Source organism: Poecile atricapillus, chromosome 2 (assembly GCF_030490865.1).
Source record: "Poecile atricapillus isolate bPoeAtr1 chromosome 2, bPoeAtr1.hap1, whole genome shotgun sequence".
Lineage (NCBI taxonomy): Eukaryota > Metazoa > Chordata > Aves > Passeriformes > Paridae > Poecile > Poecile atricapillus.
The window spans coordinates 133,941,124-133,958,736 of NC_081250.1; the positions used below are offsets into that span (position 1 = coordinate 133,941,124).

The 17,613-nt window shown below is 35.4% G+C and overlaps 1 protein-coding gene across 22 annotated transcripts in view; it reads left to right on the top strand.

Annotated features, from left to right (window-relative positions):
- RIMS2 (regulating synaptic membrane exocytosis 2) overlaps positions 1-17,613 on the top strand; it is a 447,907-nt gene that overhangs the window by 81,571 nt on the left and 348,723 nt on the right. For 11 of the 22 annotated variants that reach the window (XM_058833029.1, XM_058833039.1, XM_058833034.1 and 8 more), the window contains 2 exons: positions 4,221-4,431; positions 12,202-12,213. In XM_058833029.1, the coding sequence (XP_058689012.1) occupies positions 4,221-4,431; positions 12,202-12,213 (223 nt within the window). The remainder of the gene's footprint in view (positions 1-4,220; positions 4,432-12,201; positions 12,214-17,613) is intronic. The other 11 variants (XM_058833035.1, XM_058833028.1, XM_058833030.1 and 8 more) reach the window with 1 other exon arrangement.

Below are 17,613 nucleotides of genomic sequence, written 5' to 3' on the forward strand. Positions count from 1 at the left end.
TTATAATGCAAGCACACACACCACTGGCTCATTGCCTAGTTTCCACCCTGTTTTCCAGGGGTTCTTATCAGCAGAACTGCTGTTCAGCCTGCTCTTTCCCAACCTCTACTAACACATGGCGCTCTCTGTACAAGAGTAGTATCCATTTAGAAGTGGATGTACTCAGTGATAGGTCAGCTGACACTACTGTAAGAGCAGGAACTTCAAGTGTACAGTACAGGGAAGAATGTTGTATGCTACCAGACAGTCACTGCCACCAGCAGAAAAATTGTTAAATGAATGGACTTGGCAGAACTGAAAGTGAACAAACCCTTTTCAAAGCCTGGATTAAAGCCACATCCGTGCTCTCTGCCTGGGAATATGAAATGAGGCAAGTGCTACATCTGTAATAAAACTTTGAGAGAAGTGTAGCCAGGAAATGAAAAGCAGCTTCTACACTTATGTCTAGCCTAAACATCCTGGATTCTTTCTTAACAGTTCCCCTTCTAATGGTATATTTTAAGCAGATTTAGAAATTCCAGAAACATTTATGTGAACTTTTGGGAGGCAGGTATAGTTTCAGAACTTCTTGTCAGTAATTTTTTTTTTTAGTTTTGGTAAAATGCTGAAAGTTTTAGGGACATTTCTGAAGGGGAGGAGAAAATTAAAACTTCTGTACAATAATAAAATGTCAATATAATATAATAATAAATATAATAAAATGTCAACTTTTCTTACTTGCCTTTGGCATGGATCAGGAGAGACTCAGTTTGCTGCTTTTTGACTGATACTGGATTTTTCATTTCTGGAAAGGTGTGGGCAATCAGGAAAAGCAGAATTAAATTAAGTTCCTTCCAGAACAAAGCAAATATTCCAATAGAAACTATTTCTTGACACTGGCAGAGAAATCCAAGTTCTTACAAACATCTGCTTTTCACACTGAGAAGTCCTCTATGAAGTTATCTTGGATATGTGTTTTTTTATAAAAAAGGCTTGTGTAGTCTAAACCTTGTGAATTTCAACACTGTAACTTGCAGCTGATACAAGTATGATTCAGGGAAGTAATTCTCACCAGAGCAGTGAGAATTACCAGTTTCCCAGACTAAATTTTCATTATCATTAGGTGTTTGTGTAAACTCATTGCAACTTCTCCCTTTCCTCTAAAATTTATAGCAGTTGTTAAAGTACATACTTGTATTTTTGAAACAAATGTAGTAAAGGAGTGAGACTTTGTCTCAGTACAGGTAGATGGCATGTGCTATAGAGGCCATTGCCAAAATACACATATTCAAGGGTTATAGAGATGCATTGCTGAATTTTCTACTTAAATGAGCTGTTAATTATGATTTAATATAATTGTCTGGATTTACCAAAAAAAAAAAAAAAAAAAAAAAGTCCCTATTGCATCTGAAAATACAGCTTTTCATTGTGGATAAAATTTTGGCCTGAAATACAACTCTTGTATGGAACCATTTTTTCACTCCTAGAAAGGCACTGAGGTGCTGAAGTGTGTCCACAGAAGGGAAACAATTTTGGTGAAGAGTCTTGAGTCCCATAAGGAGCAGCTGAGGGAGCTGGGGCTGTTTAGCCTGGAGAAAAAGAAGCTCAGGGGTGACCTCATTGCTCTCTATAAGTGCCAGAAAGGAGGGTGCAGCCATGTGTGGGTCAAGCTCTCAGGTAACAAGTGATTGGATGAGAGGAAATGGCCTCTAGTTGCACCAGGGGAGGTTTAGATTGGATATTAAGAAAAAATTCTTCATAGAAAGGGTTTTTAAGCATTGGAACAGGCTGTTCAGGGAAGTGGTTTGAGTCACCTCCATACCTGGAGGTATTTAAAAGGCATGTGGATGTGAGATTTGGGGACAGTTCAGCAGTGAACTTGGCAGTGCTGGGTTAACAGTTGGACTCAATGATCTTAAAGTCTATTCCAACCTAAACTATTCTATGAATCATGGATGGCTCTTGACCTCTTGCATTAACAGAGCAACTCACTGGATATAGGGACTGGAAGTTGTAGTCTTGGGATACTTGAGTTTGGTTTCAGGCTCTGAAGTTTGCCTTGGTAATGATTACTTTAATTTCCCTAGTAAGTGAACTCCTGAGCCCCTCAGGCAGCAATGTTCTCAATAGAAAGATGACTGCAGACAGCTTGAACAAAATGGAATTTTATTTTGCATTGTATTTTCTGAAAAGTATACATTATATGGTTTTTGCTAATTGTGGTTCAGATACTGTGCTATTCTAAACACTTAATTATTACTGTGTGTTTTTATCTTAAATTTTGGCTTAAACCCGGGCAATCAAGAGGATAAAAAAATAATTATTTATCTACAAAATAGATCTAATACTTTTAAATGAAATTCCTAAAATGAATATTCTGTATTTTGTTTTGAGTGTGCATATTCATTTCAGGTAGATCTGCTTAGTTAATAGAACACATTTTGTGCCTAACTTAATATTTCATAGATTCTTGTGTTTGCTTAATTTTTTTCTGACAGCTATTGATACATGTAATATTTTTCTCAAAACACAAAAAGATGTAATAATGAACAATTTTGGCAGATGATGTTGTTTCCTACTTGAACAAGGATTTTTGAAAACTACTCTGTATAACCTTGAAAAGTTTATTCTTTAAAGGAAAATTTATGACCTTTACATAGATTCTTGTACCCAAGAGGAAACACAAGTGAAATTATTTCAGTACATGAGGCTTAAGATTTGGCAAAAGCCTTGTGCTTTTTATGCATCAGTGAGACTGGTAAGCAAGTAATCATACAAACAAAGGCTGTAGATTATAAGGAAGCCACTAAACTGAATGCAACCTAAAAATAAACTTGGAGTTCAGCATAGATAATGTGCTTTAAATGAAGAATGCAATGTTAAGCAAAATTAAAAGGCAGGCAAGGTCTCAGAGATTACATGTGTTATTGATGGAAAGAGGCCAGACTACCAACTACCAATTATATAGTGTTGTCAGTGTAAAACACTGAAATGTGCCAGGTTTCCAGACTTCAAAAATTTTTTTTCCAACTTCATTCAGCTCTTGCTGATTAGTAACTCGTGTCCTGCCCCATTCAACAGAGGACTCAGTAAGCTCTTTTGAAGCAGAGAGAAGGCAGAGGAAGCCCCTTACTCCTGACTGCCCAAATGGTTTCCAGGGCAATGCCAACTCTCCCATCCCTTCCGCAGAGGTCTCAGACGAGCCCCTCTCCCTGCTCTGCTGCAGGTGGGAAAGGGATGGAAGCGAGGGAAAAGGAGCCACTGCTCTTGGGAGTGCACACTGCTGGGCCTGAGGACAGCCTGTGGACTCGGGATTGGTACTGAAGTGACAACAGCAGGTTCACAGAAAAATGACACACAAGGAAATGTAACCCTATTTCCCTCTTCCTGAGAAAAAACCACCCCCTACCATTATAGACTATGAAATGTGTTTGTAAGTTTGGTCACCATGAGACACTTCCCATGATCATGTATTAAGATTTGATGATTGTGGACTCAGAAATATGGATGAATTAACATGAAAAATTAACATTTAAGTTCTGTACTCCATGGCCACTGACTGCAATTGTTTCTAGTTCTGGAAATAGATGGTAAATGTATGTATCATAAGCAATTTTTCCTGGATTTTACATCTAAGGCTGTCTTCTGCTTTACATTTCACATGAGCTGACAGTTCCTATCCAATGATATGAATGGCTTAAATGGTTTATAATAACTTGTTAAGCTGAGGTATTATGGCTTTAAACCCAGTGATGGAAAAGTCACTGAAAAAGCATTTTGGAATCATTATTCTATGTAGTATTGTTAGATAAATGAAGATAAGCTAGATCAAGAAAAGATATTTGCACTTTAATGTACACTTCAAAAAATGAATTAATTTTTTTTTTCTTCCTCTTAGCCAGTTTATTGTTTAGTACCATGGGCTCTTGGCTTGCTTATCCTGTGTTTCCAGCTGTTGTATTTGTAGCAAACATCCGGTCCTATCCTAAAGCAAAGTCCCATTTCTTTGTAATAGCTGGACTGTGAGCTGAATGTTATCAATGTTGAGCTTCCTCCTAGAGTCTAGTTATAATGAAAAAGCAATAAATCATGAATGTAACACTTCTGGAGCATCATAAATTAAATGTATTTGCTTTGCTACAGTATTTCTCTCTGTTTTGTAAAAATGATTGCGGTTTAGAAACTGTGAAGTATTTGTGGGCAAAAGTAAACAACAACTAATGATCCCTTCTCTTCTGCAGAAAATTACATCAGCAGTTTGAGATGTATAAGGAGCAAGTGAAGAAGATGGGAGAAGAATCACAGCAGCACCAGGAGCAGAAGGGTGATGCCCCAACCTGTGGCATCTGCCACAAAACAAAATTTGCTGATGGCTGTGGCCATAACTGTTCATATTGCCAAACTAAATTCTGTGCTCGCTGCGGAGGAAGAGTGTCTCTGCGGTCAAATAAGGTACGGAGTTATGAGAGTTTAACAGCAGGTTTCTTCTAAACTCAGTGTCTCTTATTCATTGCTTATGAATCCAAATCACACAACTACTGAAACAGATTTCCTTTAAGGAGACGATATTTACTTCAGGGGATTTTAAAATTTCTGTCCTCATTTCATGTAATTTCCAGTTGCATATGAATTTGTGATTATGGCCTTTAAGTTAATACATATCATTTTTTGACTAGCAAACTCATGCAAGTACATTTCTTTGACTGGAGGATGAGTCTCTATTTGAGAAACAGAAGTACAGATAGTAATCTAGTGATTCTGAGACTTTGCTTATTACAAAGTAGAGCAAGAATTTGATTTTTTCCTGCTTGCCTAGGCTCTTCTATACAAGATTATTGTGGAATTAGTGTTAGAACATTATATATAATATAATATTGTGCTTTTAAATATTTATTATCTATTATACATATCCAAGCATATTATGAATATTTGTATGTGCATATACAAGCGAATATTAACTTGTTTCTGAAAAATAATTAAGTGCACTAACATATTGTTCTGTGTATGCTGGTGTTTATTGTATAACAAGTGGTAAACCAGAAATCTGAATTCCTAAAGGATGAATGATGGAGTAAAAAATTCAGCACAACTGATGTAATCACAGAAAACTCTTCTGAGATAATTTTACTCAACATTTTAGATAAAATGTTCAGATCTGATACACAGAATCTTTCTCAGATTCTGACAAATACCTGTAGAAGACATATGGCAATATTCAAGAAGTATTATGCTAGTCTTTTCTGAAAATACGTATTTAAACAGTACAATATTTTATTATTTTAATGTTTATTAATTTTTTAATATTATTTATTTCCATAAGTCAGTTTTTTTCTAGTAATATGCTCATTGCAAATACCATGCAATTGGTAAATATTATCTTTAATAAGGTAGGAGACAACAGTATCCATGTTATGTATTTCTTTGCCTAAGACTGAAAAGTAGGTTTAAATAATGGACTGAAGTTTTTGAATAACAAAGTATAAAATAACAAAAAATATAAAAATCTAATAATAATTCCTGATAGTAGTTACTGTTGATTAAAGTAACTGAGATTACATGTAAATGTCCCAAATGCCTTGGTTTTCAATGAAGTAATTTAAAAATGTTACCTTAAGTATTTTCACTTATTTTATCTGGGGTTTTTTTGTAACTAAGTCATGTTCAGGTAATAAGAGAGAGATAATAATTTCTGTCTTAATTCCATCTGATTATAAAAGCCAATTTGTACAGGTATTTGAGTCATTATGCCTACATCCTTAGAAAGGTAGCATTAGGAAGAATGCTTCACTTCGTAATGAAACATTCTGATACACCATTTAGATTCTTCTTGAGATGGATTATCTGAACTTGACAGATATGTCTGACTTCTCTTGATAGATTTCCAATGAGATTCTTCCACAGAGTCTTAGGTAATTCCGCTTCTTCACCATGCTCACCACAGATAGCTTTTCTTACTGTCTAACCTAAATCTGTCTTTCTAAGTCGACTTCTCCATTCAAACTGAGACTATTCTGCAACACTTCTCAGCTGGCATTTTTTTCTATTACTTTTGCTAATTTAGTGTGAAGCTTTCCTGCACCTCATTTATTTTTATTCTAGAGAATTTATTAGTATGGTGAACAGAGTATCTCTAGACTGATCTCCTGTGAGGCTTTGCTGGTGAACACTTTCCCTTAAAAAAGCCCTGACCATTTATTCCTGTTTTTTTTCCTTGTCCTTTCATTAATTAAGTTTTCTCATGGATGAATTTATTCCTATTCCATAGAAGCTGAGATTCTTTAAAAGCCTGTAATCCCAACTGAGCAGTAGGAATAAATCCCATTTTCTCACTTTCTCTGTGACTACTTGAAAGAATTCTAATACACGTAACAGATGTGAATTCCCTCTATTAAAGCCATTTTGACTTCTCCACATTTTATCATAATTTATTCATATGCTTGCTAATTTTATTGTGTATTTAAGCTTCTAAAAATCTGTCCAATGTGGATGTTGGACTTATTTGTCTATTCTTCAATTTCTATAATGTTGAAATTCCTTAAAAATATCTTGGTATTTTTGCCAACTTTTATACTTCTTATCAATGAAAGACTGTGTTACAGTTAATAATTTTTAGACTGGACTATCACTTTACATTAACTATCATTTCATTAAAAAAAATTATTAATTTTTTTTTGTTGACTCACTTTATAGCTTCTCTTTCTGAAACATCAGTTCAAAGTATATCCTCTAGTTTATTCTACATAAAAGAATATTCTAGAGTAAATACCTTCCTAATCACTGTGAATATGAACAAAAATATCTAATTCAGAGAAGGACTGTGGAAGTCTCCTGTTTATGCCTTGCTTTATGCCTGCACTGATTATTTTATGAAAACTATTTTGGTCTACCAAAATTCATTCTTATCTCTCTTCTTTTCTGAATACAACTTCAGTTTCTTTAAGGATGACTTCTAATAACTTCCTATTTTAAATTTTCTTTATTTTTGGTCTTTGCAGACTTTTTTTGCACTTTATATCTATATCTATGTCTGCTTTGGACCTTATATAAGGTGATAGTTACACTGTTGGAAATTTTCTTTGGTGAATCTGTTTGAGATCTTCATAATATCAAGTTTCAAGTTAAACTCCTGCCTTTTATTCCAGATTTTATTCCTAAATTGTTTAGTACAGACCATAATTTGCAGCATGCACCTCAGGTGATGGAGAATTGCAAAGAATGCTCCTCTTTCAAAGGTCTCAAGGCTGACTACTGCTTACAAGGTTCATGGCCATGAGTAGGAGCAGGGAGTGGAAATGTTTTGACTGTTGTCAGAGCATTAGATTAGGATTCTCAAAATGTTTAGATGCTTTATTCCTTTTTAAGTTTCATTAAAGTGCCTTAAATATATAGGCATTAGCATTCAGTTCAAGCTATACAAAAATTATCATTATGTGGGAGTTCCTTCTAGCTCAAACAAATAAAAATTATAATGGTGGCACTTTTGCTTTTGTACAATTAATTATCTTGGTGAATGGTGCATTTAGCTAAATGGCGGCTTAAATTTCAAGGGAATAAAAAACCTTGAACAGTCATCTTTTATGTTTATGAACAGTTTCAGATTGATTAAAAATTAAATAATAAATCATGGGAGAGCAAGCAGTAATTGTTCTTAATAATGAGAGTACCACTGATATATAAAATATATTCCTGTTCTTTTTAAAAATTATATGCTAATTTATATAGGGAAATGCACATCAAATGAGTCAGTAGACAGCAGAATGAGGTTTATGCAGGTGAGAAATCTACATGCTAAAATGTTGGAAAAATGCAGCCTCCAGATTGATACAACATTGTGTGCAGTGAGTATAAATTTTAGCACCTCAGAATGCCAGTTCACTAAACCAACCTTTTACTCGTACAGAAAAGAAAAAAATGCTTGTCTGAAAAGTTAACTTAATGCAGGCTGAATACCTTCTTTCAGGGTATTTGGCAACTTACTATCACTTGGAGCCACTGAAACATCCTTCTTTCTTTGTCTTTGAAGAACAAAAGTAAGAGATTTTCTGTTGTTTTATAGGGCCCAACAACGGCATGGGAAACATGAAAGGTGTAAGTAGGGAACTTCTCTCAGTTCCCCTGGTTCAGTGCAAGATTTGCATTCTGATTATTTCCCTGGGGCTGTTTGATTTTGAAAAAAACATCAAATTGCATTTGCTGAATTATTCTAAGTGCAGGGCTTGCAATGTGATCATCTGTATGGAGTTGCAACTCAAAATTGTGGTATACTTTTGGTAATGCATGAACCATTTAATTCTGTTGAGAATTAGCAAGCGCTAAAGAATTAGTCTGTCAAAATCAGGTTTTTAAGTCACTAGGATTTGGAATAAACTCCATGATTTGTTATTGCATACTAGTAAGTTGGTCTTTAGGAGCTGTGGTTTGACTTTGGATTTCTCTACAAATGATGTGTAACACTGCAAAAATGAGGAAGGATTCCTCTAAACAGTTTGCATGGTTTTTATTTTCAGTTTAATCCATGTAACACCTCTACAAACTGATAACCTGCAACTGTATTCATCTCTCTGGAGGAAAAAGTATCTGAAAAATAAGAAAGTCAGTGGTAAATTATTCCAAAGACATTCCACTTCTTATTCAGAAGTTGTACATTTGCAATTGGAGAGTGTAAAAGTTACGCTTCTCATTAGAATGAATTTCACATCTCAGTCTCCACATCAACAGAATAGAATTTGTATTATCAGATATGTTGAAGACTTCCAATCTTAAATCTGGTCCTGATTATATTGGAACAATGTTAATGCCATAGCAACATCTATGATAGTTAAGACATCTCTAAATGATGATAATTTAGAAATTATCACCCCCTCCCCCCGCCCCATTTTATCTGAGGTGATCAACCTCTTTATTCTTTTGAAAGTTATACCTGAACTTATCAGGACTACAGTTCAGCTAGTGTACTTAATGGTCCTTAGCAGCTTTCCCCACTCCTTCCCTGGTGGAGTTTGGCTTTGATGTGGTGCAGTTTTAACCTGGGATCAGCCTTGGGGAAAGAGCTGTGTGAGGATGATCTGCAATAAGCTCCAGTCCTTTGGCTGGGAGCTGCTCAGTGCTCAGCCTTGGTCCCTGCCTCAGCCATGCAGCTGCCTGGATGGTTCCCTTGCTGAGCCTAATCCATAGGCTTGGCTTCCTGGATTGCCTCAGCTCTGCCTCATCACCATGGACCTTGCTGGAGACCCGGGCCCTATCCTTGGGCTCTCCTTGGGTGCATGCTGTGGGACACAGGTGTGCAGGTGGGAGCATGACCTACCTCATGCCACCCTTTCTGCCTTCTCCTGGCCCTGGCTGAGCTACTCTCCCTTCTTCTGCTGGGACAGTAGAGAAGTAGTGCTGTCCCAGCATAACCCTTCAGCAAAACACTTCTTCAAGCTGTTGCATTTAATGCTAAGAGTAAAAACCTTGCACAACAACCATTTTGAACCAGGAGATATTGCTCCTTTCTGGTCGGTAAACTTTATTTGAAAACTAATACCTAGCAGAACTGATATTCGGAATCAGCATTTCTGTATTGAATATTTAGATTCTTTTGATAGTTAAAAAAACTTGATTGTGAATTTAATACAAGTGATTTGATATGATCAGTCCCTTCAAATGACAACTGCAAAAACTATTTCTGTTATTAATTTTATTTATTTGAAACTATTTACATTTGATAGCTCTTTTGATCTCAGTTAAGAGCAAATGATGGTCTCAGTTTCAAGAGGCTACATGTTTGAGCTCTTCACTGCTTTTAAGCTTTAATAAACCTTAGAAGTTGTTATGATCCTGATACAATGAGGAACTCACAATTTTACCCAGACTTATAATTTTATGCAATTGAAGTGAGAAAAATGCAGTCTTGAAGAGTAGCTTTGGCTCATGCAGTCAGAGCCAGATTTCTAGACTGACCTTTTTAAAAAAGGATAAGGAATAAATACTGACTCATTCTAATTTTATTTTGAGCGTAGGATGGAATTCCACTAATTTTGCTAACATTTCTATGTATCTGAATATTTATGGAGATAAGGCCTTTCTCCTTACACAACTGTTAAAATATACCTGCATTTTTATGTTGATCAGGACAAATACCACTGTTCTTTGAAAACTGAATTGAATGATTTCTCTAATGTCCTTGCTATTGAAAAGCCTGACTAGGCTGTCTTTCATATCCTCAGTCATGTCATTGCTTGCAGTGTATTGCTATGAACTCAAGAATATTTGTCAATGTGTGTACAGGAAGCTGAGAGGCTGGAAGCAGTCTCAGGTGTTTGGTAAAGTGTGACGGCCTGTCTTGACCTTCACATATCTTATATTTTGTAGCTTGTTTCTGGAAAGAGATTCTTCATCCTGGACATTATTCAAAATAGGTTGATTGTGTGAATCAAGTCTTGGTTATTGTTATGATCAAAGTATGAATGACAGGATTTTGAATTATGCTTATGGATTACAATGCTCTTGGATAGTAGAGTGTATTTCTTCAGAGGTAAGGATGAGAAATCAAGGCTCTAGATGTTTCTGTATGAAATTTCTCTGAACACTACTTTCTTATTGCAGTGGAACAGGAAACCATGCTAAGAAAATATGAGACCACTTGGTATTGAGCAGAAAAATATGTCTCTGCACACAGAGTGACAATGCTTGGATGTCCAGTGATTTAGATAGCTTTCCATGCTATTTACTATTTGTAAAGCCAAGAATACCACTAAAACCCATAGTATCTTTAAAATACTTTAATCTTTTGCCACTGAACATAGAATCATAGAATAAATTGGGTCAGATGGACCCATGGAGGTTTTCCCAGACCGATCTCCATGCAGGATTAACTTCAAAGTCAGATGAGGTTTTTAGGACCTTGTTCAACTGAATTGTAAAAACCTCCTAGGAGAGAGAATCCCTAACTGCACTGGACAACCTCTTTCAATGATTAACAGCTCTTGTGATTTTCTTTTTTCCTTACATGCAAAACAGTCCCTTAATTGTTGCATTTTATTACCTGTGCGTCTTCAAGAGAATTCTGTCTTTGTGTTTCCTATAGCTAAACCTCAAATAGCTGAAGGATGCAAGTAGTTCCCATCTTCCCACATCCTTCCCTATCCAAGCCCTCTTTAGGCTAAACAAGCCTATCTCCCTCAGCTTCTCCTTGTATATTGTGTGTTTTATTGCCTGAATGTCTTGTTTGGCCTCTGTTGTATTCCCTCCTATTTGTAACTTTAGGATTGGAGGAAACCTAAGCCTTCTATAAGAGTTACTTGTTATAATGTTATGTCATACAGGTATCAGAACAGCAAATCTGTAAAATTAATTGTCACCCTTTTTTGGTAAGCTGTTGTATTCCCAGGGCAGCCAATGCTTAACCAAGTGCCTAAATTTAGTCTCTGTATTGGCATGTGAAATTAAATTACCAGATAAAAATCATCATTCTTCATTCATTAAAAGAGAGAATATTTTTGACTGAAAATATTTTGAATATTTTTTTTCTAAAGTATTATTCCATTTACAATTTTAGACAGCTAAAAAGACAATTTATTCAAGGGAAATAATCTATAGAAATGTTTGTATTTAATATTGATGGATATGAAAAAGAAAGTAGGTGTGCTATAGACCTGGCATGACATGCAGTAAATGCTTGTGACAAACTGTCTCCTTGTGCTTTATAACTCCAGGATTTTTAAGATTTCTTGAATGGCTAGCATGAAATTTTGCCATTTGAATACCTTCTGTTTGTCTGTAGTAAACAAACATTCTAAATTTCACTGAACTCTTTTCAAGTGCAAAGGATTGATGAATGCTAATCAGTACTGGGGTCCAAAGTATGAGCTAAACGCTTCATTCTTTTGTAGATGACCCATTTTCTTTTGTGAAGATAATTCAGGCTGACTCCCAAATTATTTTTATGAAAATAATTCCCTTTGAACATTTTTTGTAAAATTTGATTTCAAGATAGTCTCAATTTTACTCTTGGAAGGATCATGAAAACTATTAAAATTACTTATTTTTCAGTATATCTCCTTCACCACTAGGGAAAATAAGAAAGATATATATTACTTCCTTTGATATTTATTTGTTTATCTTACTAAAAAATTCTAGTACTTGCTTTCAAAATGGAAGTGACTCTTTCCTTATTTGTGTTTTTTTGTTTTTTTTTTCCCCTTGTTCTTTCTTTCTTGCTTTCGTGGATATGAACTCCAGGAGGACAAAGTGGTTAGAGCCTTTTTTCTGTTTAAAGTTCTATTCTTTTATCATAGACTTATTTCCTGCCCTACATTTGCTCTCATTTACACAGGTGTAATTCCTACTGAAGGCAAGGGGAATTACTGTTATTAAAATGAAAGCAATGCTTGGCATAAAAGGCTTAACTGTTTTTCAAATAGCTTACTAATAACCTGTGAGTTGTTGTGACCAGTATGCATGATATTCCTCTCTGTCTGCAGCTTTTGTGAGCATGCCTCTGCCTTTCCTTTGCTTTTGCAATATATGTGCACAGCTTTAAAAAGTTAAATGTCATCTGTGTCGTAGGTGTTTCTTTGATAAAACTCATTTGTATTTGTGTAGAAGTGGCATAAAGTGATCATGATTTTTCCACTCTGTATCACTGATATGTATGCTCTCAACACTTTAGGTTGTAATTTTTTTTTTGGCATGGTAGTTCAGTTGTGATCGTCAATGACAATACAATTAGATACCAGTAAATACTGAGAAAATATGTCTATCTGAAACGTTTGGGAATATGCCAGCAATGTCATAGAGTTATCCACTAATATAAATTATTTTCTAAACTGGTTTGTAGGCTTTCCTAAAATATAGTTCACATATTGTATTCAGTATAATGTCAAAATATTGTTAAATGTTATGCATGTCACTGACATGCTGTTTGTCTTGATAATATTGCACATACAGTAAATATTTTAGTCTTTTATTTTATCAAGGTTTGAAATGGTAGTATAAATGTGAATTTGGGAATAAGCCTGGGTATATTCCAGTATTTTACCAAATTAGTGTAATTTTTTTTAAATAACAGAATTGAGAAAACTACATGAGCTAGTGTAAATTGTTCTTCCATCAAAATCTCTGCTGTATTCTAAAGAACTAAAATTCAAAAGCAATTTGCTCTGTAATGCTTGGCAAATACCTTCCTGTGTGAGATGGAGTAAAGAAATTCTTTAACGTTCATATACTTTTAGCTAATGTATACAGAGAATGGCTTTTTCTATAATAAAATGTAATTTTTTCTCCCTGAAACAAGAGTCAAGGCTCACATATGACTTGCACATATGGTTCACACAGCAGTTGTAAGCCACGTGCTGTTGTTACCATTTTGGACATATCTTTGGTAGTGGGCAAGTGACATTTGAGTTGGGTCATCTACCAGTGCCCCAGTCTGTTAGAGGGTACACAGCTTATTTTTGGCCTACATCATCAGAGATTTTCACAGTTAAAAGGCTGTGAAAGTTCAAAAGCTGTGAGGTAACAGCAGTTTGTAAAATAAAGAGGTAGCTGTTGAATACAAAAAGCAGATGAAAAATGGAAACAATTTTCTTCTTGAAGAATGTGCCATTTCTGTAAAATCTTCCAAGTAATTGATGCATGCTAAATACTGCTAACAGTATTTATTCCCACAGTCATTCCAACAACTGATGTCTGCAATATCATCTATGTTGGAGTCATGTCAAATACTATAGTCACATAAAATTAAAAAAAACCCAAACATGTGAAAGAGGTCACAGTAATAAGGTTATGTTATTATCTAGCTTTACCATGTACATGTGTTAAGGAGGAAAGGGACAGGAATTTCCCTAGCTAATCAACTAGTTAGATTTTTTCCATGAATAAGGACAGTGGCTCAAGTTGCTGTATGTAATGTTAGTTTCTGCTGATTTTGAAATAGATGTTTTAGAAATTATGAAGGCAGGGAAAACAATGAATATATTCTAGTCAACTTTTTCTCAACTATAGACATTGTGAAGAAAGAACAGCAGTGCTATTTTTCTTTATATTTTAGTACTAACTGTAAGGTTAAAAGCCGTGGTGTATTGAATGCAGATACTGTCAAAATAGGTACTTTCAATATAAACAGTATTTTTTTTTTTTATGCTACAGCATTTACCAGTAGATTGACACACCTAGTGAAGCCTTATTATTTTTTTATCCTTCATTTTCCAGTGTTAGTGTAGAAGGTCTGAATTACAGTATTTCTTAGGAGGCCTATTCTGTATTTTGTAACCATAGAATGGCATGTTTAATAGAAAATGTTCCTTGACAAAGCTATAGATACTTTGTGACTGTTGATGGTTTGTTGACCCAACTAAAAAAACATGGCTTTGGAAAATGAGATGTATTCAAAGCATCAAGTCTGTAATGAGTTAGAAACATATTTCAGTGTGTCCTCTGTAGAAATCTTGTTACATTTTTTGATAAAGATTAAGATTGCAGGGAAAAGCTGGGACTGCACATGGAGTTGAATAACTGGGGCAACCATGCAGCAGTTTCTGGTGCTATTAATGGTGGTGGATCCTGACTGTTTTAGTGTTGTACCATTAAACATGCACAAAAGGAACTTACACTACACCTCCTTCTGTTCCACTTGTGTGACCCCACCTGCAGTGCTGCATCCAGCACTGGGGTCCTCAGCACTGGAAGGACACAGACCTTGGAGTGAGTCCAGAGGAGGCCACCAAGATGATCAGAGGAATCAGAGCACCTCTCCTATGAGGAAAGGCTGAGACAATTCTCCAGGCTGAGTAATCCCAAGAGAAGACTCTGGGAAGAATTTAGAGCAGCCTTCCAGCACCTAAAGGGGTCCAAGGAAGATAAGGGAAAACATTTTTAGCAGGGTCTGCTGCAATAGGAAGAGGGGAATATGGTTTTCAACTGAAGGGAAGGTTGGTTTATTGTAGATATGAGAGAAGGTTTTTACCATGTGGGAGGCAAAATGCTGGGACAGGTTGGTGAGAGAGGTGATGGAGTGGTGTTCTGAGCAACCCAATTGAGTTGAAGATGTTCCTGCCCATGGCAGGGGTGTTGGATTAGATGAGTTTTAAAGGTCCATTCCATCCCAAACCATTCTAGGGTTCTATGATATCAATACCACTTCAGAGTTTAAAGGTCACTGTGCCTCTTCCCACACTGAACGTGGGAACGACTCATGAGTGTCTCAGTCCTTCATTAGTCAGGTATATAAAGTACTTTTACAAAATGGAGACCCCACTGTGCCAGAAAGGAATAATTTAAGTTGGGATTAAAAGAATTAGATCATATCTGAGAAGGAAACAGTTGATGTTTTAAAACTGAAAAATAGTGTGAATTTTTTCCAACTTCTGGATGTTTTTTCATTAAGAAACAAAGGTACAATTTAAAAGATTTCCTGCATATCTGTCACTAATTTTCAGTCAAAATGTGACTATGAGGTAGAGATTTCTTTGAGAAAACAGAGTCAATTAAGGCTGATAAAAATGAAGTTGATTTGAAAAAATAAAGATACACAGGATCATCTCCCTTTTACTTAGATTTTGACAATTTATTCCTAATCAAATAACTTTATTGAAATGAGCAACACCATTAGCTAGAATAGTGAAATTTTGTGACTATATCACTGAAAATCATGGAAAATGTGATTAAACTGATGAGGAACTAGGAAGTGCAATACAGTTTGGGCAAAAATATATCTTCATTTTAAATAGTAGGAAATGAAAAAGTAGTAGAATTTTAAAATTTTTTACTGAATGTTATCCTGAATTTAAATGAAATCATAGATTTGTACCTTTGCATTGAGACCATGACTTTAAAATTACCACTGATACTTTGGAGACAACAAATAAGTAAGCAACCTACCATGTTTTTGAAAAGAGCTGACAGGAGAAAAGGTGGTTCCTTCACTTAGCTGGTCATTTTCTGGCTTTTTAAAGCTGATAGAGTTACAGTGGAGTGTTTTGTTATGGACATTTGAGGTTTAGATACATCAGTTCATATTTGTTAAGTGGTTGTTTTCAAGTGACAAATTTTGTAGTGACATGAAATCGGCAGTGGCATGGCCCTCAGAGCTTCTGATACTTTTTTGGTTCATTCATCTCTTTCAGTGGGTTCAGAAACTTGTTTTTAGGGAATCTGTTTAGCATTGCTACAGATCAAAGCCTTCATCAAAACTGTTTATAATTTTATATGGGATAAACCTGAGGAGGAATGCAAGGGAACTTGCTTTTAGTTCTGTCTTTATTTCCTGTGCAAGGAAATAAAATATTCGCCACTTTCTTTGAAGTAAGTCTTCTACCTTTCTAATGTTATTAATCTTGAAATACTTAAGACACAGACAAATAGCTTATATTTAAAAATCTATTCTGAAACCTCCACCAGTTCTAAGAACTTTTTTTCTAAAACAATTCTATATAAAATTACAGTAGAAAAGATAAAAGCAATTATAGGGCATTTTTCTCCATCCCTTTATCTTACTGCAGTTAAAACTTCCTATTCCCCTGTTTTTCTTCACCATGTTCCAAAGTAATCAACATTATTATTTCAGTCAGGAGAGACCTGGGTGTTGATGATAATGCTTTCTGTCACTTTTTGTGAAAATTTCACTGTTAAAAAAGCAAGTTTTTATCATTTTACTTTTGCCATTCAGAAGAGGTCCTCGGCCCTATCGAGTTCCGTATTATTTCTAAACTGTTGGTGTTGTAGGTCTGTATCTCCACAGCACCTGACAATTTTTCATCTGGAACTGAAAAAATGTGAGAAATATTTGTAGTAGCCACAGGTTGCTTCTTCTACCTCTGCCTTCTTGTTATTGGAAAATATCTGTTTTGGGAAATTCTTACCCTGTTCTTGGCACTTGACTCAAGCTGAGTTTGTGTCTTAGGAAGAAACACAGAGTCTCGTCAAGATTTTCATGTCCTGTTTATGCTCTGTGTGTGTGTGTTTTTAACAAAGAAATATGTTAATTCCCAGATCACTGATATTTGGAAAATATCCCTTTTTTAGAAAGAGACTCACAAAAACTATAGAATATTTCCTACACTTAGAAGACCTCTGACAAAAGTCTCCTGTACCATCTATTGTATAGGATCGTTTTCTGAGATACCTCTTTGCTGTCGGAAGCTTAATGATTTTCCTCAGCGCTTGGGTATTGTCTTTCAGATTGGGATCTCTAAAAGTCATTCAGAGAGTGGGCAACTTAGATCTGCCTGAATCCACTAGGGCCACTTCTCCAAGCCTGTTCTCTGATCCTGTTTCTCACATATCCATTTGTCTAAGCTGCTTTCCTTTATCTTACTGCATTCAGACTGCATTCTTGTTTCCTTGATCACTAACAGAAAGTCCCACCAGTAGCAGAAGGTGAACAAACTTCTTGGCTGAAATTGGATTGCCAAACATATTTTAATGCTAGGTTGCTCCTTTTGCCTGTCAAAATTATCCTGCAATCAAGTCATGTCCTCTACTCAAAATATGTTTATCCAGCTTTATTTTCAATGTTTTCAAGGCTGTCATGATGTGACATGATAGAATGTAGTCAGTGTACTTAAATCTGCAAGTAGCAGACTTAAATCCTAGTGATGACTATGCATAGTAAATACCTCCTACTAATGTTTAAATTGGCATACAAATGCTTTC